The following is a 17,618-nucleotide window of genomic DNA, read 5'->3' as shown; positions in this document are numbered from 1 at the left end:
ATTTTTTTTAACATTTATTCATTTTTGAGAGACAGAGAGGGATAGACCATGAGCAAGTGGAGGGGCAGAGAGAGAGGGAGACACAGAATCCAAAGCAGGCTCCAGGCTCCGAGCTGTCAGCACAGAACCTGATGCGGGACTTGAACTCACAGACTGCGAGATCATGACCTGAGCTGAAGTCAGATGCCCAACTGACTGAGCCACCCAGGCGCCCCTACATTTTTTTTTTAATTAATTTTTATTTTATTTGAGAGAGAGGGGATGCACAAGCAGGGGAGAGGGGCAGAGAGAGACAGAGAGAGAGAGAGAGAAAATCCCAAGCAGACTCCAGTGCAGAGCCCGACATGGGGCTCGAACTGATGAAACTGTGAGATCATGACCTGAACCGAAATAAGAGTTGGACGCTCAACTGACTGAGCCACCCAGGTGCCCCTGAATCCTTACATTTTAGTTGTGTTTCTCTAAACATGTGGAGGCAGTCTTTCATTAACTTATGTTGCCTTGCATTCTCCAAACACATAGGGAGAAGTCCATTTTCCTTCTGAGAGGAGATGGGGGGGGGGATTTGACCGGCCAGGACACACTACTTACTGTCCAGTGGGAAGCTGGACAAGACACCAGGACACTAGGAAACTAGAAGGAATTGGCAGAAGGGATACGACCAGGACTCTCAAGGTGACTACAGGAGTGGGGTCTTTAAAGGGACAATTTCAGATAAAATGAGGTCGCTAGGGTGGGCCCTAATCCAGTATATCTGGCGTCCTTATAAGAAGAAGAAATTGGGGCGCCTGGGTGGCTAGTCGGTTAAGCGTCTGACTTCAGCTCAGGTCATGATCTCACGGTTCGTGAGTTCGAGCCCCGCGTCGGGCTCTGTGCTGATGGCTCGGAGCCTGGAGCCTATTTCGGATTCTGCGTCTCCCTCTCTCTGCCCCTTCCCTGTTCACACTCTGTCTCTGTCTCTCCCAAAAATAAATAAACATTAAAAAAAATTTTTTTTAAGAAGAAGAAATTGAGGGGCACCTGGGTGGCTCAGTTGGTTGAGCCTCCGACTTCAGCTCCGGTCATGATCTCATGGTTCATGAGTTGGAGCCCTGCACTGGGCTCTGTGCTATCAGCAGAACCGGCTTCGAATCCTCTGTCCTTCTCTCTCTCTCTCTCTCTCTCTCTCTCTCTCTCTCTCTCTTTCTGCCTCTCCCCTGCTTGCACTCTCTCTCTCAAAAAAAAAAAAAAACACACATTAAAAAATGTTTAAAAAAATAAAAAGAAGAAGAAGAAATTGAGACACAGACACACAGAGGGAAGACCAGGTAAGTTCACAGGGAGAAGACGGCCATGTACAAGCCAAGGAGAGAGACCTCTGCTGACACGTGATCTCAGACTTCCAGGCTCCAGAACTAGGAGACAAACAATTCCTCACTTGTATGTCTTGATCTCTGAGTACTCGGTGTTGATGCCTTCCTGTTCCCGAGGCTTCAGCTTGGGAAATCGGAGGAAAGCATAGTGGAGTTCCTGTTCTTCTCCTGAAATGGGGCTAGTCCCAGCAGAAGCTGGGGGGTCTGCAGGGATGTCTGTCAAGACCCGGTGCCAATGCGCCTGAGTGGAAAGAAGAGGAGGAATTTGGAGCCAGTCAGCAGGGTCTGGGAGAAAGCAGCCAAGGGCCAGAAGGGGATGGGCCCTGATGGAATTTTTATCATTCACCCATTCATTTATTTTTGAATGTTTAATAATTAAGGTTGGCCAGTCCTTAGTCGGTGTTTATCTTAACTGCATTATGTTTAAAAAAAAATTTTTTTAATGTATTTATTTTTGAGGGAATGAGAGCAGGGGAGGGGCAGAGACAGAAGGGAACAGTGGGCTCCACACCGACAGCAGAGAGCCCAGTGAGGGGCTTGAACCCATGACCTGTGAGACCACAACCTGAACCAAAGTCAAAGTCAGGTGCTTAACCAACTGGGCCACCCAGGTCCCCTACTTTTTTTTTTTAAAGGCTGGGAGAAGATATTATTATCACATTCATCACACAAATAGTAAAACCAAGGCTAAGAGAGATTATATACATACATTGTCCTAAAGACACCTATCTATACAAATGCACCACTGGGGCTCCTGGGTGGCTCAGTCAGTTAAGCATCGGATCTTGATTTGGGCTCAGGTCATGATCTCAGGGTCGTGAGATGGAACCCAGTGTCAGCAGGCTTTGTGCTCAGCACAGAGCCTGCTTAAGATTCTTTCCCTCCCTCTCTCTCTCTCTGCCCTTCCCCTGATCACTCTCTCAAAATAAAGTAAAATAAAATAAAATAAAATAAAATTAAATTAAATTAAAATAAATTAAATTAAATTAAAATAAAATAAAATAAAATAAAATTAAAATAAAATTAAATTAAATTAAATTAAATTAAATTAAATTAAAATAAAATAAAATAAAATAAAATAAAATAAAATAAAATAAAATAAAGGCACCATTGAGCCAGGACTCAAAACCAATTCTTTCCAATGATAGTACCGTCCTTTGTCCAGCCAGTGTGTGAGGTGCAGTGTGTGGGGTGACAAAGCAGATAATAGTTCTTGGTACCACACAGCTTATGGTTTCCTAGGAGAGGCAATTACTAAACAAATAGAAAACAAATATGTTCCAAGTTCTACATCTGGGTTAGGAGACATTTAGAAATATGAAGCAAGGCAGGGATGACATATCCCGTTTCTGGACAAGCTCTAGAAGGTGGAGCAGAGGTCAGTTCCCGCAGTCAAGATGGCAACCAGACACCCTCGCCCACACCTGCTCCCTGCCCGTGACACCCCCAGGAGACAGCAGCAAGAAACAAGTTCTCACAGGGGCGCCTGGGTTACTCAGTCGGTTGGGCGTCCAGCTCTTGGTTTCGGCTCAGGTCATGATCTCGAAGTTCGTGAGTTCGAGCCTTGCATCTGGCTCCTCGCTGACAGTGCAGAGGCTGCTTGGGATTCACTCTCTCCCTCCCTCTATGCTCTTCCCCCACTTGCAAGCTCTAGCTCTCTTTCTCTCTCAAAAATAAATAAATAAGCTTAAGAAAAAAAAAAAGAAAGAAACAAGCCCTCACACAGGCGCTGAGAGAGGCAAAACGAGAAGTAATTCTCGGATTAAGAGGAAACTGTTGGGCATTTCTCTGGTCTCTGGGGACACAAGAGGGAATAAAACAATAGCTACAAAACAAACCGCTCTTAGGACTTACTCGCTAGAGGAGGTAACGACTCCGACTGTAGTAACGAACGCTGTGCTTACCCCGTGCCAGCTAGTGTTCTAGACACTTCTTGTAACTACCCTCTATACTCTTAACATTCCCATGTCACCAAAAATAAACGGAGGTGTGTGCCACTTGCCCAAGGTCACCCAGTTTGTCCGTAGGGAAAGATGGGATTTGAATGCAGGAGTCCAGCTCCAGAGTCCATACTTTGAACCACTATACTGTACTGACTACAAGAGACGTTCGCTTAAAGGAAAAAAATTGAGAATTTGAAGGTAAAGAAATGGAAGATATATGTCGTGATTCACAACAAGATGGGGATTTAGCTCATGTTAAGGGTTCCGTTCCCCAAGATCCACCAAGGAGAAACAAGACGGGGAATTACGTAAACTAAACTTTTAAAATGATACGGGGGGGGGGCGCACCTGGGTGGCTCAGTCAGTTAAGCGTCCAACTCTTGGTTTCGGCTCAGGTCAGGATCTCACAGTTCGTGGGATCGAGCCCCATGTTGGGCTCTGTGCTGACAGCATGGAGCTTGCTTGGGATTCTCTCTCTCTCCCTCTCTCTCTCTCTGCTTGTGCTCTCCCTCCCTTTTGAAGTAAATAAATAAACTTAGAAAAAAGATTTTGTGTGTACTTGTTCTACCAGTTATGGAGAGAAGAGTTTGAAATAATCAGCTACGATTGCCAGTATGTCTATTTCTCCTTGCTGTTCTATCAGTTTTCAAGTACACTTATTTTGATGAATGGTGCTCTGTTATGGAAGGAATACGTGTTTAGGATTTTTGTGTCTTTTCATGAAGTGATAGAAACCAGATAAATTAGTAAATATTGCATGATTCCTTTGTTTGTTTTTAGTTTTTTTTTTAATTTTTTTTCAACGTTTATTTATTTTTTGGGGGACAGAGAGAGACAGAGCATGAACGGGGGAGGGGCAGAGAGAGAGGGAGACACAGAATCGGAAACAGGCTCCGGGCTCTGAGCCATCAGCCCAGAGCCTGACGCGGGGCTCGAACTCACGAACCGTGAGATCGTGACCCGAGGTGAAGTCGGACGCTCAACCGACTGAGCCACCCAGGCGCCCCCTAGTTTGTTTTTTTTTAAATGTTTATTCACTATTGAGAGACAGAGAGGGAGCATGAGCAGGGGAGGGGCAGAGAGAGGAAGACACAGAATCCGAAGCAGGCTCCAGGTTCCAAGCTGTTAGCACAGAGCCTGACACGGGGCTAGAACTCACAAACCGCAAGATCATGACCTGAGCCGAAGTCGGACACATAACTGACTGAGCCACCCAGGTGCCCCTGCATGATTCCTTTTATATAAAGTCCCAGAAGGGACAAAAGTAATCCACAGTGATAAAAATCAATGATTTCTGGAAAGGTTGAACTGACTGGGCAGGGGAACAAAGGAATTTAGGGACATGATGGAAATGTTCTACATCTTTTTTTTTTAATGGTTTATTTCTTTTAAGTTTATTTATTTATTTTGAGAGAGAGCTAGAGAGAGAGCAGGGGAGGGGCAGAAAAAGAGAGAGTCAGAGAATCCCAAGCAGGTCATAGCACGGGGCTCAGACCCATGGGGCTCGAACCCATGAACTGTGAGATCATGCCCTGAGCCAACCCAAGAGTCAGACGCTTAACCACCTGAGCCTCCCAGGTGCCCTGGAAATGTTCCACATCTTGATCGAGAACATGGTTACATATGCTCTCAACATTCACGTTTGTCAAGGGGCACCTGGGTGGCGCAGTCGGTTAAGCGTCCGACTTCAGCCAGGTCACCATCTCGCGGTCCATGAGTTCAAGCCCCGCGTCGGGCTCTGGGCTGATGGCTCGGAGCCTGGAGCCTGTTTCCGATTCTGTGTCTCCCTCTCTCTCTGCCCCTCCCCCGTTCATGCTCTGTCTCTCTCTGTCCCAAAAATAAATAAAAACGTTGGGAAAAAAAATTAAAAAAAAAAACATTCACGTTTGTCAAAATTCACATTCAAATGGGTGCGTTTTATTATACGTAAAGTGCATATAATAAATGAGGTTGATATTTATCTACCATTGACAGTGGTAGATTTGAAGGATGCAAAATGGGAGTGATGCGCAAAGTGTGACTTCGGGGTGCCCCAGTCTCTACCCTAGGGCTCGAGTCACCACTTCCCTACTCAGTGGGTCTGACCCACACTAAGCTAGGGCCCTTACGCTTCTGGGTAACCAACGCCACAAGAAAAAGGCTAATATTCCAGGGGAATGCGATACTCTGACATAGGAGGCATAAATACCCCCCAACGAGCAACCGGATTATATCCACACTCCATCAGAAGCAGAAGGATTAGAGCAGTTGAATCAATAATTTAAAACTGGAACTGGAGCAAGTGTTGGATGTTAAGAGGGAAATGCTCGATTATTCGCTGAGGGCGGCTTCCAAAAGGCATAGGCTGGATAGGAGCTCGTGGTCTGACACTCACCCCAGAGCCTGAGTCACCGGCTGGCTTCAAATCCATGATTTGCACTGGCTGGGCTGCTCTCTTCCTGAGGGTCTTCACTCTAAGGGAACAGCCCCGCGACTTTCAGCCTGGTTATTTGGGGCGTGCAGCGGGCAGACCATCCCCTGCATCCCACGAAGAGCATAGAAGGAGGCAGGTGAGTGTGGGTCCAGTCTCCAAGTGCTTCCCCTAATCCAAGAGCTGGACCGGGGGCTGGGAAGAGAACCCAGGCTTGGCCCGATTGGCTACGGGATGCTTCACTCCACCACGCAGCCTCCTTTCCTGGCTCTTGGAGTTCCCAGCAGCCCGAGTTCCTCTAGCTCGGGCTCTCTAAGATTCCAGGACCTCATGCCCTTTCCACTCCAGGCCTCTCCCTCCATCCCTGGAGCCCACTCTCACCTGAAGATGAGACAAAGACAGAGAGAAAGTAGCAGGGTCATGATGCCCGCTCCCCCGACGACTCCCAGGACGCCACTGGCCCTGGGTTCTGGCTTATCTGCAGAAAATTTGAGTTCTGTGTAAGCTCCAGTTCCAATACATGACATCCTGTGTCCCCCCGCCACCCATCACATGGCATTCCATTGCCCTGTGGACGCTGGACCGGCCCCTTCCCCTAGCCTCAGGACTAAAGATCTTAAGCCTACAGCTGCTCCATTTGGGGCCTTAGGTGCCTTCCTGCCCCAGCCCCATCTCTCTGAAGCTCTTGGGGGCTGAATTTTGTCCCCTGCCAAATTCCTATGCTGAAGTCCCAGCCCTCTGGTACACCCCTCCACCCTCACAATGTGACTTTCCTTGCAACAGGGTCTTTACAAAGGTAATCAAGTTAAAATGGGATCGCTAGGGTGGGCCCTAACCCAATATGACTAGTGTCCTCATAAAATGGGGATATTTGGACACAGACGCGCACCCAAGAGGGTGCCAGGAAAACATGAAGGCGGAGAAGGGGTGATGCTTGCACAAGCTGAGGACCATCAAAGATTGCCAGCAAACACCAGAAGCCAGGGGGAGGCTGGAACAGTTCTCACAGTCTCAGAAGGAACTGATCTGTGGACACCTTGATTCTATCCAGAACTGGGAGAGAGTAAATCTCCACTGTTTGAACTGCCCAGTGTGAGGGACTTTGTCACAGCTTCCCTAGCAAGGGATGTAGTGCAAGGACCAAGCTCCTAGTCCTCCAGGTAACACCCCCCACCCACCGCCACCTTCCCACAGCCCCCAGACCTGGCCGCAGCACCAGGACGGCGGTGCTCTGGGCCCCGTGCTCATTCCGGGCCTCGCAGCTGAGTCTGAGGTCAGAGCCCAGCGGCCCCCTGAGGCTCAGGGAGCTGTTGGCCCAGGGCCCCTCGGAGCTGGAGGTGACGGTCAAGGAGGCGTCGCTGTGGTTCCCCTCCAGCAGCCCCTCCCCCAGCCGCCAGCGCAGGGTGGGGGCCGGCCGGGCTCGGGCGGAGCAGGTGCAGCCCAGCGCCTCGCCCTCCCAGGAGCAGGAGGGGCCGAGCAGCCGCGGGGGGCCTGTAGGGGGGGGAGGGGCAGGGTCAGCGGCGCCTCTGCTCCCCAGGCCCCGGGCGTCCCGCCCCCCCCCCGGGGGTCCCCACACTCACAGACCACAGAGAGACGCAGGGAGACGTGCTGGGAGCCCAGCGAGTTCTGAGCTCGGCAGGTGAGGACTCCTTCCTCCGCAGCCCCGACTTGAGGCAGCTCCAGGATGTGGGTCGTGCACATGGGGGTGGCATTCAGGGCAGGGGACCCCCGGAACCAGCTCAGCTCAGCGGGGGGGTTGCCGGCAGCAGCACAGAGCAGCCGCAGGTCCTGGCCCTCCCGGATGAGAAGGGACGAGGTGTTTTGCAGAGTCTCTAGGGCTTTGGGGGAGAGAGATGCAGAGAGGGAGAGAGGAGTTGGGTGAGGCCGGTGACTCTCTCCTCTTGTGATGTCCACACTCGCTCTGAGGAGGGGACTGGCAGAGTCCAGGCAGCAGGCCTGCAGTCGAGGCCAGGATGGTTTGCCCGGGAGCTGCCCCCACCGTCCAGCAGATGGAGGCCCGAGGGCTGACACAGGGGATACATATGGGGCACAAACATTAACTTCAGGGAGTCCAAGTTTGTGCAGGCCTCTGGCAGGCCCACCGCTCCCTTTGTCTGAACTCAGTGTCCGGCTTCTTGTGTGTGTCTCAGGCCTGTTCCTGGCCAGCAGAAGCTTGAGAGCCAAGTAGGGCTGTCCTGACAGAGCCCGGGTTTCCACCCCAGCCCCGGAGAAAAGAGGTTCTTTCCTACCTATTCTGTTTCCTTGGAAGATCCTGATGGCCGTGTTCTGTGGAGCATCTGGACAGAAGGATGAGGCTGCCTCGGCATTCATGGCAACGGAGGAGTGGGTGGTGGGCCGTTCCCCCAGGACCCGGGGCCACAGATAAGGGGATTCCCTTCCCGCTTAGCTACCAAGACCCCATTGTTAAACCACAGCCTAGCTCTGCCCTGGCCCCACCCCTCAGGCACCTGGGTGCTCCTGGCCCTCCACTCACAGGTGACATTGAGCTGGACGGTCCTTTCCACCATCACACCAATTGCAGGGAATTGCACTTGACAGGTGAGGTTGGTGCCGTGGTCCTGGGACCGTGGGGTGAGGGTGAGCACTGAGGAGAGACGCGTCCTGGGACCCAGGGAGGTGAAGGCGGCTGACGTCCAGGAGAAGATGGGGGGCATTCCCCGCTCACAGGCCCAGGGCACAGAGCAGTTCAGGTCCCCGGGGCGGCCGGACTCCAGGGTCCCCGGGGTAAGGATGTGAGGTGTGTGGGTCAGAGCTGGTGAGGACAGACACAATGTTGGGGCCCCTCGGTGTTTTGTCAGCCCTCCCCGGTGTCTTGTCATGCCCGTCTCCACTCCACACCACCCCCAAAAGGCACAGAACCTTCATTTTTCCATCTCTGACGCCCCACACCCTGGGGTCTTTCCCTGGGCCCCTCCCATACCTGTCACATTCAGAGAAAGCATATTATATAGATAGGAGTGTGTTTCGACATGTAAGAAGTAAGTCCCACTGTCCCCCATGTTGACATCTGTGATGTACAGGGAGCAGTCCTCGGTCTGGGGGTCCCCAAGGAGGAAGAACCGGCCCTGGGTCCTCTCATGCAGCTTCCTGTCTGGTTTGTTTGTGGCCACTGGAGGATCGTAGTAAACATCTGCCCCTTTCTGGAACCAAGATATGGAGATGAATCCAAAGCTAAACCAGGGCAAAAAAAATTTGCAGCGCACGTGGACACACAAGCCCTCCTGGACAGTCACGGACTCCTGTAGCTCCAGCTGGTGGCCCAGAACCCGAAGCAGGGGCCCTGGAGAGAGAGGGAAAGACTCAGCTCGGAGCTTCGATGCCTCCCCCAAATGGGGTTCCCTCTCCCCTCGGTTCACTCACCTCCACACAGCAGCAGCAGCAGCCACAGCGGCATCCCTCTGTCATGCCCTGGGACAGTTTGCCTTCTGTGGCCCCTCTGACAGAGAAAGGAATCCGTGGGCTGTGGGAGGACAGAGGAAGTTCAGACAGGAAGCCTGTGGTAGGTACAAGAGGCCACAAACCTAGAAAAGGGAACTTCAGACTCACAGTCAGCTGTGATTAATCTTTGAGATAATCTGGTCCCCTTTCTGCGTGGGGCAGGCGGGTCCTGAGACTCAGAGGAGGCAAGGGTCTTGCTCAAGTAAGGCAGTAAGGAAGGACAGGAGCCCCCAAGCCCTGCCTCCTGGGCTCATGCCCAGTTGTCTGTAGCCGAGAGCTGTTAACTGGACAGAAAGCTGGTCCTGAAGTCAGGTGCGGCCGCTCACCGCTTGGAAATAAATAATAGTCATGTAAACCAGTATAACTAAAACGAACATAATACTGCATGTTAACTATACTGGAATTAAAAGAAAAGAAAAAAAAATCAATACTCGAGAGACGAGTCGATGGTGCTTTATTCAGGAAGCTGGCAACCTGGGAAGACGGCACAGGAAAAGGGAGGGGAGCTGAGTGCAGGAGAAGCAGGTGCCCAAGTGGTTGGTCATGGACCTGATACATGACCCTGAACAGACTGGCTGGCATCCACGGCAGCTGTCTTCGAATGGAGTCCCGCCTCTCTTCTGGGAAAGTCTGGTCCTTCACTCCTCAAGGTCAGTGAGCTGCAAACCTCAAAGAAAGCAAGCTAGTTCTGGTACAGATAAAGGGTCTGAAGTCAGCAAGCAAGGAGTGCATTAGCTTGAAGCAAGTTCACCCTTCCAGCAGGTCGGAGTGTTGTTACAATCCCACCTGGCCAGCCCCTCCGGAGAGTCAGAGCCTCGGGACCCTCATGGAGGTGCCCTCCTCGGGATGGGTCTCAGGCTAGCCTACATAGTGTCAGAGGTATGAAAGAGTCCTCATCTGGACAAGTAACACACACCCTCACTTAAATCGTTCATTCATTCATTCACTCACAAACTATCATAGAAAAAAAAAAGGACAGATTTGAATCAGTCCTGACCCTCAACTAGTTCAAGCAGTGGGGGAAGACAGACAAGCTTGAGCTTTATATGAAGGCAATGGGGAGCCATGGAAGGTTCTTGAGCAGGAAAGGGGCAGGATCATATAGTAATCAACATGGTCCCTCTGAGGCCAGTGTAGGGAAGAGCCGGAAGGGAGAGGCTGGAGGCCAAAAGGTCAGAGAGGAAACTGTTGTGACTTTGGGGAAAAGGAAAACCCAAGCCCACGTGGAGACAGCAGCCTTGGTAATGGAAGCAAGAGTGATTTAAGACACTTTCAGGAACTGAAAATGAAAGACAGGTGCGGTGGGTGGGGGAGGGACTACTGGAGTGACTCCCGGAGCCCCACCCCAACTTCACCCTGACTTGGAGCTCTGAGACCCCACCTCTGCCCTGAGCAGCAGAAACTCCACTTGCATCACTGCCCCAGAGCAGAGTCTTTCTTCCCTACCTGCGCCATTTCCTACCAGGGCCCAACAGCGAGATTCGTATCAATATTTGGACCAGAGAATGACAACATGTTCTAATTCAATGGTGGGAAGGGGCTGGTTTTAATCCTTTGTTTGGATCCACAGAGGGGTGGTGAGGGGAGGCTGTCCGTGGGCTTTCTTCTCCTTCCTCAAGCCAGGTCTCTGGCCAGGCATCAAGTCACATGGGCCCTCGGGGACCCAGGTGTCCTGACCAGCAACAGTAGTAGGTGCTGAGCCAGGTGGTGGCTGGAGCTTAGCTAAGCGAGATACCTAAGTAGGCAATTGAAGCAACAATGAGTCAAAATGAAAGGTAACAACAAGGCCTTTAATCACACACTGCGATGGTATATCGTACAAGCAAGAAGATAAATCAGAGAAAGCACCCCCCGCTTTCCATTTCCTCCCCCCCCCCCAGAGAAAGGTGGTTGGGTGCTAAAGGGAAAAAAATATGATTGTCAAGGAAAAAATTATTTGTGACACTTATTAAGGAAAGGTAAAGACTGTATTTGGGGCCACAGGAACCACCACAATGGGGTGTGGCAGGAGGGGAGAGAGGCCAGTACCCCACTCTGAATACAGTAAGGAAAAGTGGGAATTTATCACCAAGGAGTAGGGGGTGGGTCAGTGGAAGGAGAATTACTGAGAGGAAATGACTGCAAGGGATGGGGGTGGGGAGCTAGGGGTGGAAAGTGCAGAGTCTGGGTGGGGAAAGTGTCTTCAAGTTTTCCTCCTCCTTCCCCCATCAGGAGGCCTCAGTAGAGGCACCTGAAGAACCCAGATAAAGAGAGGTAGGAATGAAGGCAGCTGGCCTAGGGTGCAAAGCATATGACCAACCAGAGATGTCTGAGTCCTTGATGGGAGGAACTCCCTTCTGGGATTTTGATGCACTGGCTGTCACCAAGTCTGGAGTGGGGAGGGCAGCTTCCCAGCCCCCCACCCCCACCCGCAGGGGTCTGCCCTCCAGGGAAAGCCTTCATATTTGCCTATGATCAGGCCTGGAAAATCACATACATGCTTTAACCATGGGTTGACCTTCTTAGATGGTTCTGTCCATCACAGACCTAGGGAGGTCACCTGATGTGTAGTGCTGGGGTTGTGATCTTGGGATCTGAAGACATGAATGAGTACTCAGGGGTGGGGGTCTTGGGGTCTGGGGAGGAGAGAATCATCCTCTTATGCAAGCTTCTGGCAAAGTGCTAATTATATTCTGAATTGACTCTGCACTACATGTTAGAAGGGTGTAGGCTTGGGGTATCTGGTACAAGCTGGAGAAGAGAAAAAGACTCAGACCCTGGAGTGTGATCCTGGGTACAACCTCTACAGTGTCCTCTCCTTCTATGAGCCTCAGGGCTCTGTACATCTTCCCCACCCTCTAGATAAGGAGATGAGTTCCCATCTCTGGGGTTCTTTCCTGGGGAGCTTTGGCTGTTTGTCATGTTCAGAGACAGTCTCATATATTGGAAGCCATATTTCTCTATCCTTTCCTTTTTTTTTTTTTTTTTTTTTTTAGTAATCTCTACACAGGGGTGGCTGGGTGGCTCAGTCAGTTAAGCATCTGACTCTTAATTTCCGCTCAGGTCATGATCTCACAGTTCATGAGTTCCAACCCCCTCATTGGGCTCCTCACTAAGAGTGCGGATTAAAGAAGTAATCTCTACACCCAACATGAGGCTCAAACCCACAATCCCGAGATCAAGAGTTGTATGCTCCACTAACTGAGCCAGCCAGGCGCCCCCATATTTCTGTATCCTAAACTATTTCCACTCGTCTGAATTTGGGGAAATCTGATGCTCAGAGACCAACTGGGGGCCCCTCCCAGAGGAGGTTCTCACTTTTTGGTTTTGATAGGGTCTGTGGCCAGAGAAGGATTATGATGTTTTTCGGATCTGAAGGTGGGTGTGGATGGGTCAAAGTCGGTCCAGAATGGGATAGGAGGCACAGGCCTCCTTCACTGTCACTGATGGAAGGATACAAATCATACTTACACCATCCTCCGGGGACCATGGTAGCAAGCAGAGTGTCTGACCACAGCCCCACTCAGACCTCTTCCTCAGACCTCTCTTGCCCTCACAGTTGTGGCCACCACAGCAGCATTGGCATCTCTGGGATGCAGAGAATAGTCTAGATAGATTCCCTTAACACTTTATGATTATCCTCTCCCAGCTTGGAGGGGGAGGCATCTGAGGGATGGTAGAAGGGAGGGATGCTTTCTGGATTCAATGGATGGTTTCTGTCCCCAGCTTCTCCCTTCAACAGGGAGACCTCTCTCTCCCTCAGGCCACTGCAGAGGAAGTGAAAGTGGAGCCCTTAACTCTCTGAACCACATTGTGTGTGTGGGGGGGGGCAGGGGGTTTCCTTCCTCCTGTGCCCCAGAACCCTGCCTCTCAACTTCTGAAGACCAGTCCACTTCCTTCAAGAGAGATGTGGAGTTTAAATGTCTGTTTTCCCCAGATAGGTTTCTGGGAGACCCTCTTTTTTTTTTTTAATGTTTAGTTTTGAAAGAGAGAGAGCTTGAACAGGTTAGAGAGAGGGAGACAGAGGATCTGAAGCAGGCTCTATGCTGCCAGCAGAGAGCCTGATGTGGGGTTCAAACCCACAGATAATGAGATCATGACCTGATATGAAGTCAGATGCTTAACCGACTGAGCCTTCCAGGTGCCCCCCTTGGAGACCCTCTTATGAAGATGGAGGAACAGAACACCAAGACACTCCTGAGAACAAATCCTCTCCATGTCGGACCCACCCTGGAGACCTCAGGAAGTACTGGCTGAACTGTTGAATTCGTCTGCAGGGATAGAGGTTGGGACTGAGTCTGGAGCCCTGACTCCAGCTCCAGACTTGAATCTGTAGCCTGGGTTCAGGGTGAGGTAGAACTTGTGACTGGGTCTTTACCTCTTCTCACATTTCCCTTGAGCTCTGCACATCTCCCCTTTCCCCCCACACTCTTCCAGGTGCCACAATTCCTCTCCTCCATGGAGGCTCACTTAGCCTCCCAGTCTCCCATGGACAGTGCTCCATCTCTGAGGTCACAGAACTCTTCCCAATCTAAGCAAGGTCCCACATGTGCCTAAACACTTTGAATGTCTTCCTTGGCTCCCAAAGACAATGCCTCAGTCAGCTCCTGATATCCCATTCCTTCATTTATCTGACAGACACAGAGGCATATTTTTAAACCATCTTTCAGGATTTGGGACACAGCTAGAATCAGGAAAGGGTGGTGAGTCTTGTTCTTAGAGTCCTCCAGAGCTCCATTTGGGTATTGGCCAGAGACTGAGTGAGAGAGACAGAGAGAGAGAGAGAGAGAGAGAGAGAAAAGAAGAAGAAGAAGAAGAAGAAGAAGAAGAAGAAGAAGAAGAAGAAGAAGAAGGAGGAGGAGGAGGAGGAGGAGGGGGAGGAGGAGGAGGAAGAGGAGGAGGAAAGAGGGACATGTGGAGAGGAAGAGGGAGAGAGAGACAGGAGGGGGGAGGGAAAGAGAAGGGAGGAGGGGAAGGGGGAAGAAGAGATCAGCTTATTGGGGAGAGAATCCCTTCCTGTCTGTAAGAGGTGAGGAAGAGAATAAAGGTTTATCCCAGACGAGGAGGGATCTCTGAAGAGATTGGGGGTGGAGTTGGCCCCTAGAGGCAAGAAACCAAGGGCATGTGAGCAGTCCCACACGAAGGGTATGACTGACCCTAAGGCCTTACTTTTCCGGCGGTGTCAAGGAGTCTAGGAAGGGCAAAGCTAGACTGGAGCGGGGGTGGTGGGCACCTATCCCGTTCAAATCCTGTCCGCAAGCCTCTCAATTCTCCCAGCACCTGCCCACCGGGGAGCGCGCTCTCCCGCCCAGACAAAGCTGGATGTGGCGCTGTTCGTGGTGCTGAAGCAGGATTCGGTCCCGAGTTCAGGAATATCTGGGCGGTGTGGAAGGGTCTCAGTCCAGGAAAGCTGCTGAGTCAGGACTGGGCCCACCTAGGAGTGAGAAAACCAGGGAGGAGCCGGCCCCTCTCCCTCCTCCTTATGTGCCCCGGAGAATGTCTAGTGGGCTCTGCCAAGCCGCTGAAATCGAAGCTCCTAGCAGCCCATCTCTAGACATCGTGTTCTGTGAGAAAAATAAAGGCCCCTTGGGGCGCCTGGGTGGCTCAGTCGGTTAAGCGGCCAACTTTGGCTCAGGGCATGATCTCAGGATTCATGGGTCCGAGCCCCGCGTCTGGCTCTGTGCTGATAGCTCGGAGCCTGCTTCAGAGTCTGTGTCTTTCTCTCTCTCTTCCCCTCCCCTGTTCATCTCCCCCCCCCCCGCCCCCTCAAAAATAAATAAACATAAAAAAAGAAAGAAAAGTAAAACCTTATTTATTAAGGTTCCTGAAAGTCTGCCTCGTAATTTAGAGCAAAATGCATTCCTCATTGATACATTATGTGGAAAGTGGAGATGATTCTTCCAATTCTATTTGAAGCCAACATGACATGTTCCAATGCATTTAAATCTGCAGACACCCCATAAGAGTGCCTGGTATGATGGACTTTTTTTCACTTTTGCTAATTCAAGATTAGAAAAGTAGTTTTATATTTATATTTTCTTTATTTTGCGTTGGTGTGATTATAAACAACTTTTCCCATCCATTTCTTTTTTAAATTTTTTTGTGTTTATTTATTTTTGAGAGAGACGGAGAGAGACAGAGCACGAGCAGGAGAGGGCAGAGAGAGGGAGACACAGCATCTGAAACAGGCTCCAGGCTCTGAGCTGTCAGCACAGAGCCTGACGTAGGGCTCAAACTCACAAACTATGAGATCATGACCTGAGCTGAAGTTGGACGCTTAACCAACTGAGCCACCCAGGCGCACCGCCCCCCCCATAGACTATTTTTTAGAACTATTTTTTAGAACTATTTTTAATTTTACAGAAAATTGAGCAGATGGTACAGAGAGTTCCCATATATATCCACGTCTCATCACGGTCTCCCCTATTACTAATATCTTGCATTAGCATAATACATTTGTTACAATTAAGGACTCAATATTGATACATCATTATCAACTAAAGTCCATAGTTCAAACTAAGGTTCTGTTAGTGTATTGTACAGTCTTATGGGTTTGGACAAAAGCATAATATCATGTATCCACCATTACCCTATCTTACATACATGTTATCATATACGCATGACATATACTCATCATATATAACATGCAAATATATTTGTGTATAATAAATACATTTTGTATAGTGTATTTATATATAGTACCCAGGTTTTAATAAGTTTCGATAAATGTATTCACCCCCCCCATCAAGATGTAGAATATTTTCATCTCTACACACATTTCCATCATACTGCTCCCTCCCTGAGGCAGCCTTTACTGATTTCTATCGCCATAGCTTAGTTTGGGTCACACTAGGACTTCATAAGATGGAATCATATTGTAGACTCTTTTACATCTGGCTTCTTGTAATGCCTGCATGCTATCGTATACATCAGGGGGTCACTTGTTTTATTGCTGAGTAGTATCTCAGGAGCAGGGAACCCAGAATCTGCTGCTTCCTATGTCTGCCCTCAAGTTCTAGAGAACTGTTCCCGGAGCTTCTGCATACCTTGTACGGTCCATCCTGCTCCTCTGGGGCCTCAGCAGGCATGTCCTCTGGGCTTTATCTCTCAGTCTCTCTTGCTGACAGCTCCACTTCCCCCAGGCCGGGTGAGCATCTGGTGGCTCCCATCAGAGCTGCTGGGAAGAGTCTGGCTGGGGTGTGAAGAGACCTGCAGCCTCGGTGATGTGGTCTGACCTGGGGGTTCTGCAGAGACACCAAAAAGTCCTGGAGAGGCAACACCCACATGGTCTCCACGTAAAATTTGCGGGCACCCTCAGGTAAAGGTCATTGTGCTAGACAGTGAGAGTAGTCAAGGCTCAAACTCAGAAAAATCAAACTCTACTACTAAGAAAAAGAAAGAAAAAAGAAAGAAAATACCAGGAGATTTGGACTAAGCTTAATGAAATTTATGATGACGACGAGTGTTGTGATGTAGTAACTCAGGTTAAGGAGGCAGCTCAATGAGACAACAATCAAGAGGGGCTTCCTGGAGGAAGAGGGACTTAAGCAGAGTAAGATGGACAAGTAGAAGTGTACATCTGATGATTCTGGAGTAGAAAAGCATGCTAGGAAGAAGGAAGAACAGAGCAAAGACAGCTGTGGATCGAAATGGCCTTGGATTTTCAGGTTGTGGAAATTAATCCTGTAAGGCAAGAGGGAAGGAGTGTGTGTGGAAATGTGGAGGGCAGAGGTGAAAAGAGGAAAACTTGGCAGGATATAAATATAAGCATAAATATAAATATGTGTGTTTATACACACATACATTGTGTATTATATATACGTTATATATAATCTCAGAGTTGGGAATGACAGCATTAGAAGTTGACTTATAAACTAAACTACAGGGGTACCTGGGGGGCTCAGTCAGTTAAGCATTCAACTCTTGATTTCAGCTCAGGTCACGATCTCACAGTTAGTGGGTTTGAGCCCCACATCGGGCTCTGTGCTGACAGCTCAGAGCCTGGAACCTGCTTCGGATTCTGTGTCTCCCTGTCTCTCTGCCCCTCGCCTGCTCACACTCTGTCTCAATCTCTCAAAAATAAATAAACATTAAAAAAAATTCAACAAGTCTTTCTTGGGGGCCTCCTGGCTCGCTCAGTCGGTGGAGCGTGCAACTCTTGATCTTGGGGTTGTGAGGTCTAGCACCATGTTGGGTGTAGAGATTACTTAAAAATAAAATCCTTCACTTTTTTTTCCTTGGGCACATCATAGGAACCTAATATTTGTTGAATGAATGAAATAGAATATTTTTCTCCAGTGACAGCTCATTCTTATTACGTAAAAGCACTGTTTCGAACATTTTGAATATGATCATTGTAGAGGCTGCTTTTAGGCAACAGCAACAGAATAGAGAAAGGGCCCACAGAGACCAACAGAGCATCAACTGAAAACAACCAGGCCCACCAGGCTGATGGGGTTTGGCAGTGGTGGTGTG

The 17,618-nt window shown here is 49.8% G+C and overlaps 1 protein-coding gene across 4 annotated transcripts; it reads right to left on the bottom strand.

The window, feature by feature from the left end:
• Positions 1-1,320: 1,320 nt before the first annotated feature.
• Positions 1,321-9,240, bottom strand: LOC124510826 (sialic acid-binding Ig-like lectin 5). 4 transcript variants are annotated; one of them, XM_047077489.1, is made up of 9 exons: positions 9,087-9,240; positions 8,647-9,006; positions 8,200-8,478; positions 7,955-8,002; positions 7,286-7,543; positions 6,909-7,196; positions 6,087-6,183; positions 5,670-5,748; positions 1,321-1,593 (listed from the first exon to the last, which is right to left on the bottom strand). In XM_047077489.1, exons 1-9 carry the CDS (start codon positions 9,118-9,120, stop codon positions 1,414-1,416), a joined length of 1,623 nt encoding a protein of 540 aa, XP_046933445.1. In that variant the 5' UTR covers positions 9,121-9,240; the 3' UTR covers positions 1,321-1,413. The 4 variants fall into 4 exon arrangements, 3 of the variants coding, with proteins under 3 accessions (XP_046933445.1, XP_046933447.1, XP_046933448.1); XR_006961764.1 differs by having other exon boundaries at positions 1,573-1,593; positions 5,670-5,900; XM_047077491.1 differs by lacking the exon at positions 1,321-1,593 and having other exon boundaries at positions 5,656-5,900.
• Positions 9,241-17,618: the final 8,378 nt, after the last annotated feature.

The sequence above is a fragment of the Lynx rufus genome, unplaced genomic scaffold (genome assembly GCF_022079265.1).
Source record: "Lynx rufus isolate CCGP_SWC_20201006 ecotype Redwood Valley unplaced genomic scaffold, mLynRuf1.p SCAF_16, whole genome shotgun sequence".
Classification (NCBI taxonomy): domain Eukaryota; kingdom Metazoa; phylum Chordata; class Mammalia; order Carnivora; family Felidae; genus Lynx; species Lynx rufus.
This window is presented reverse-complemented; position numbering and strand designations above follow the sequence as displayed.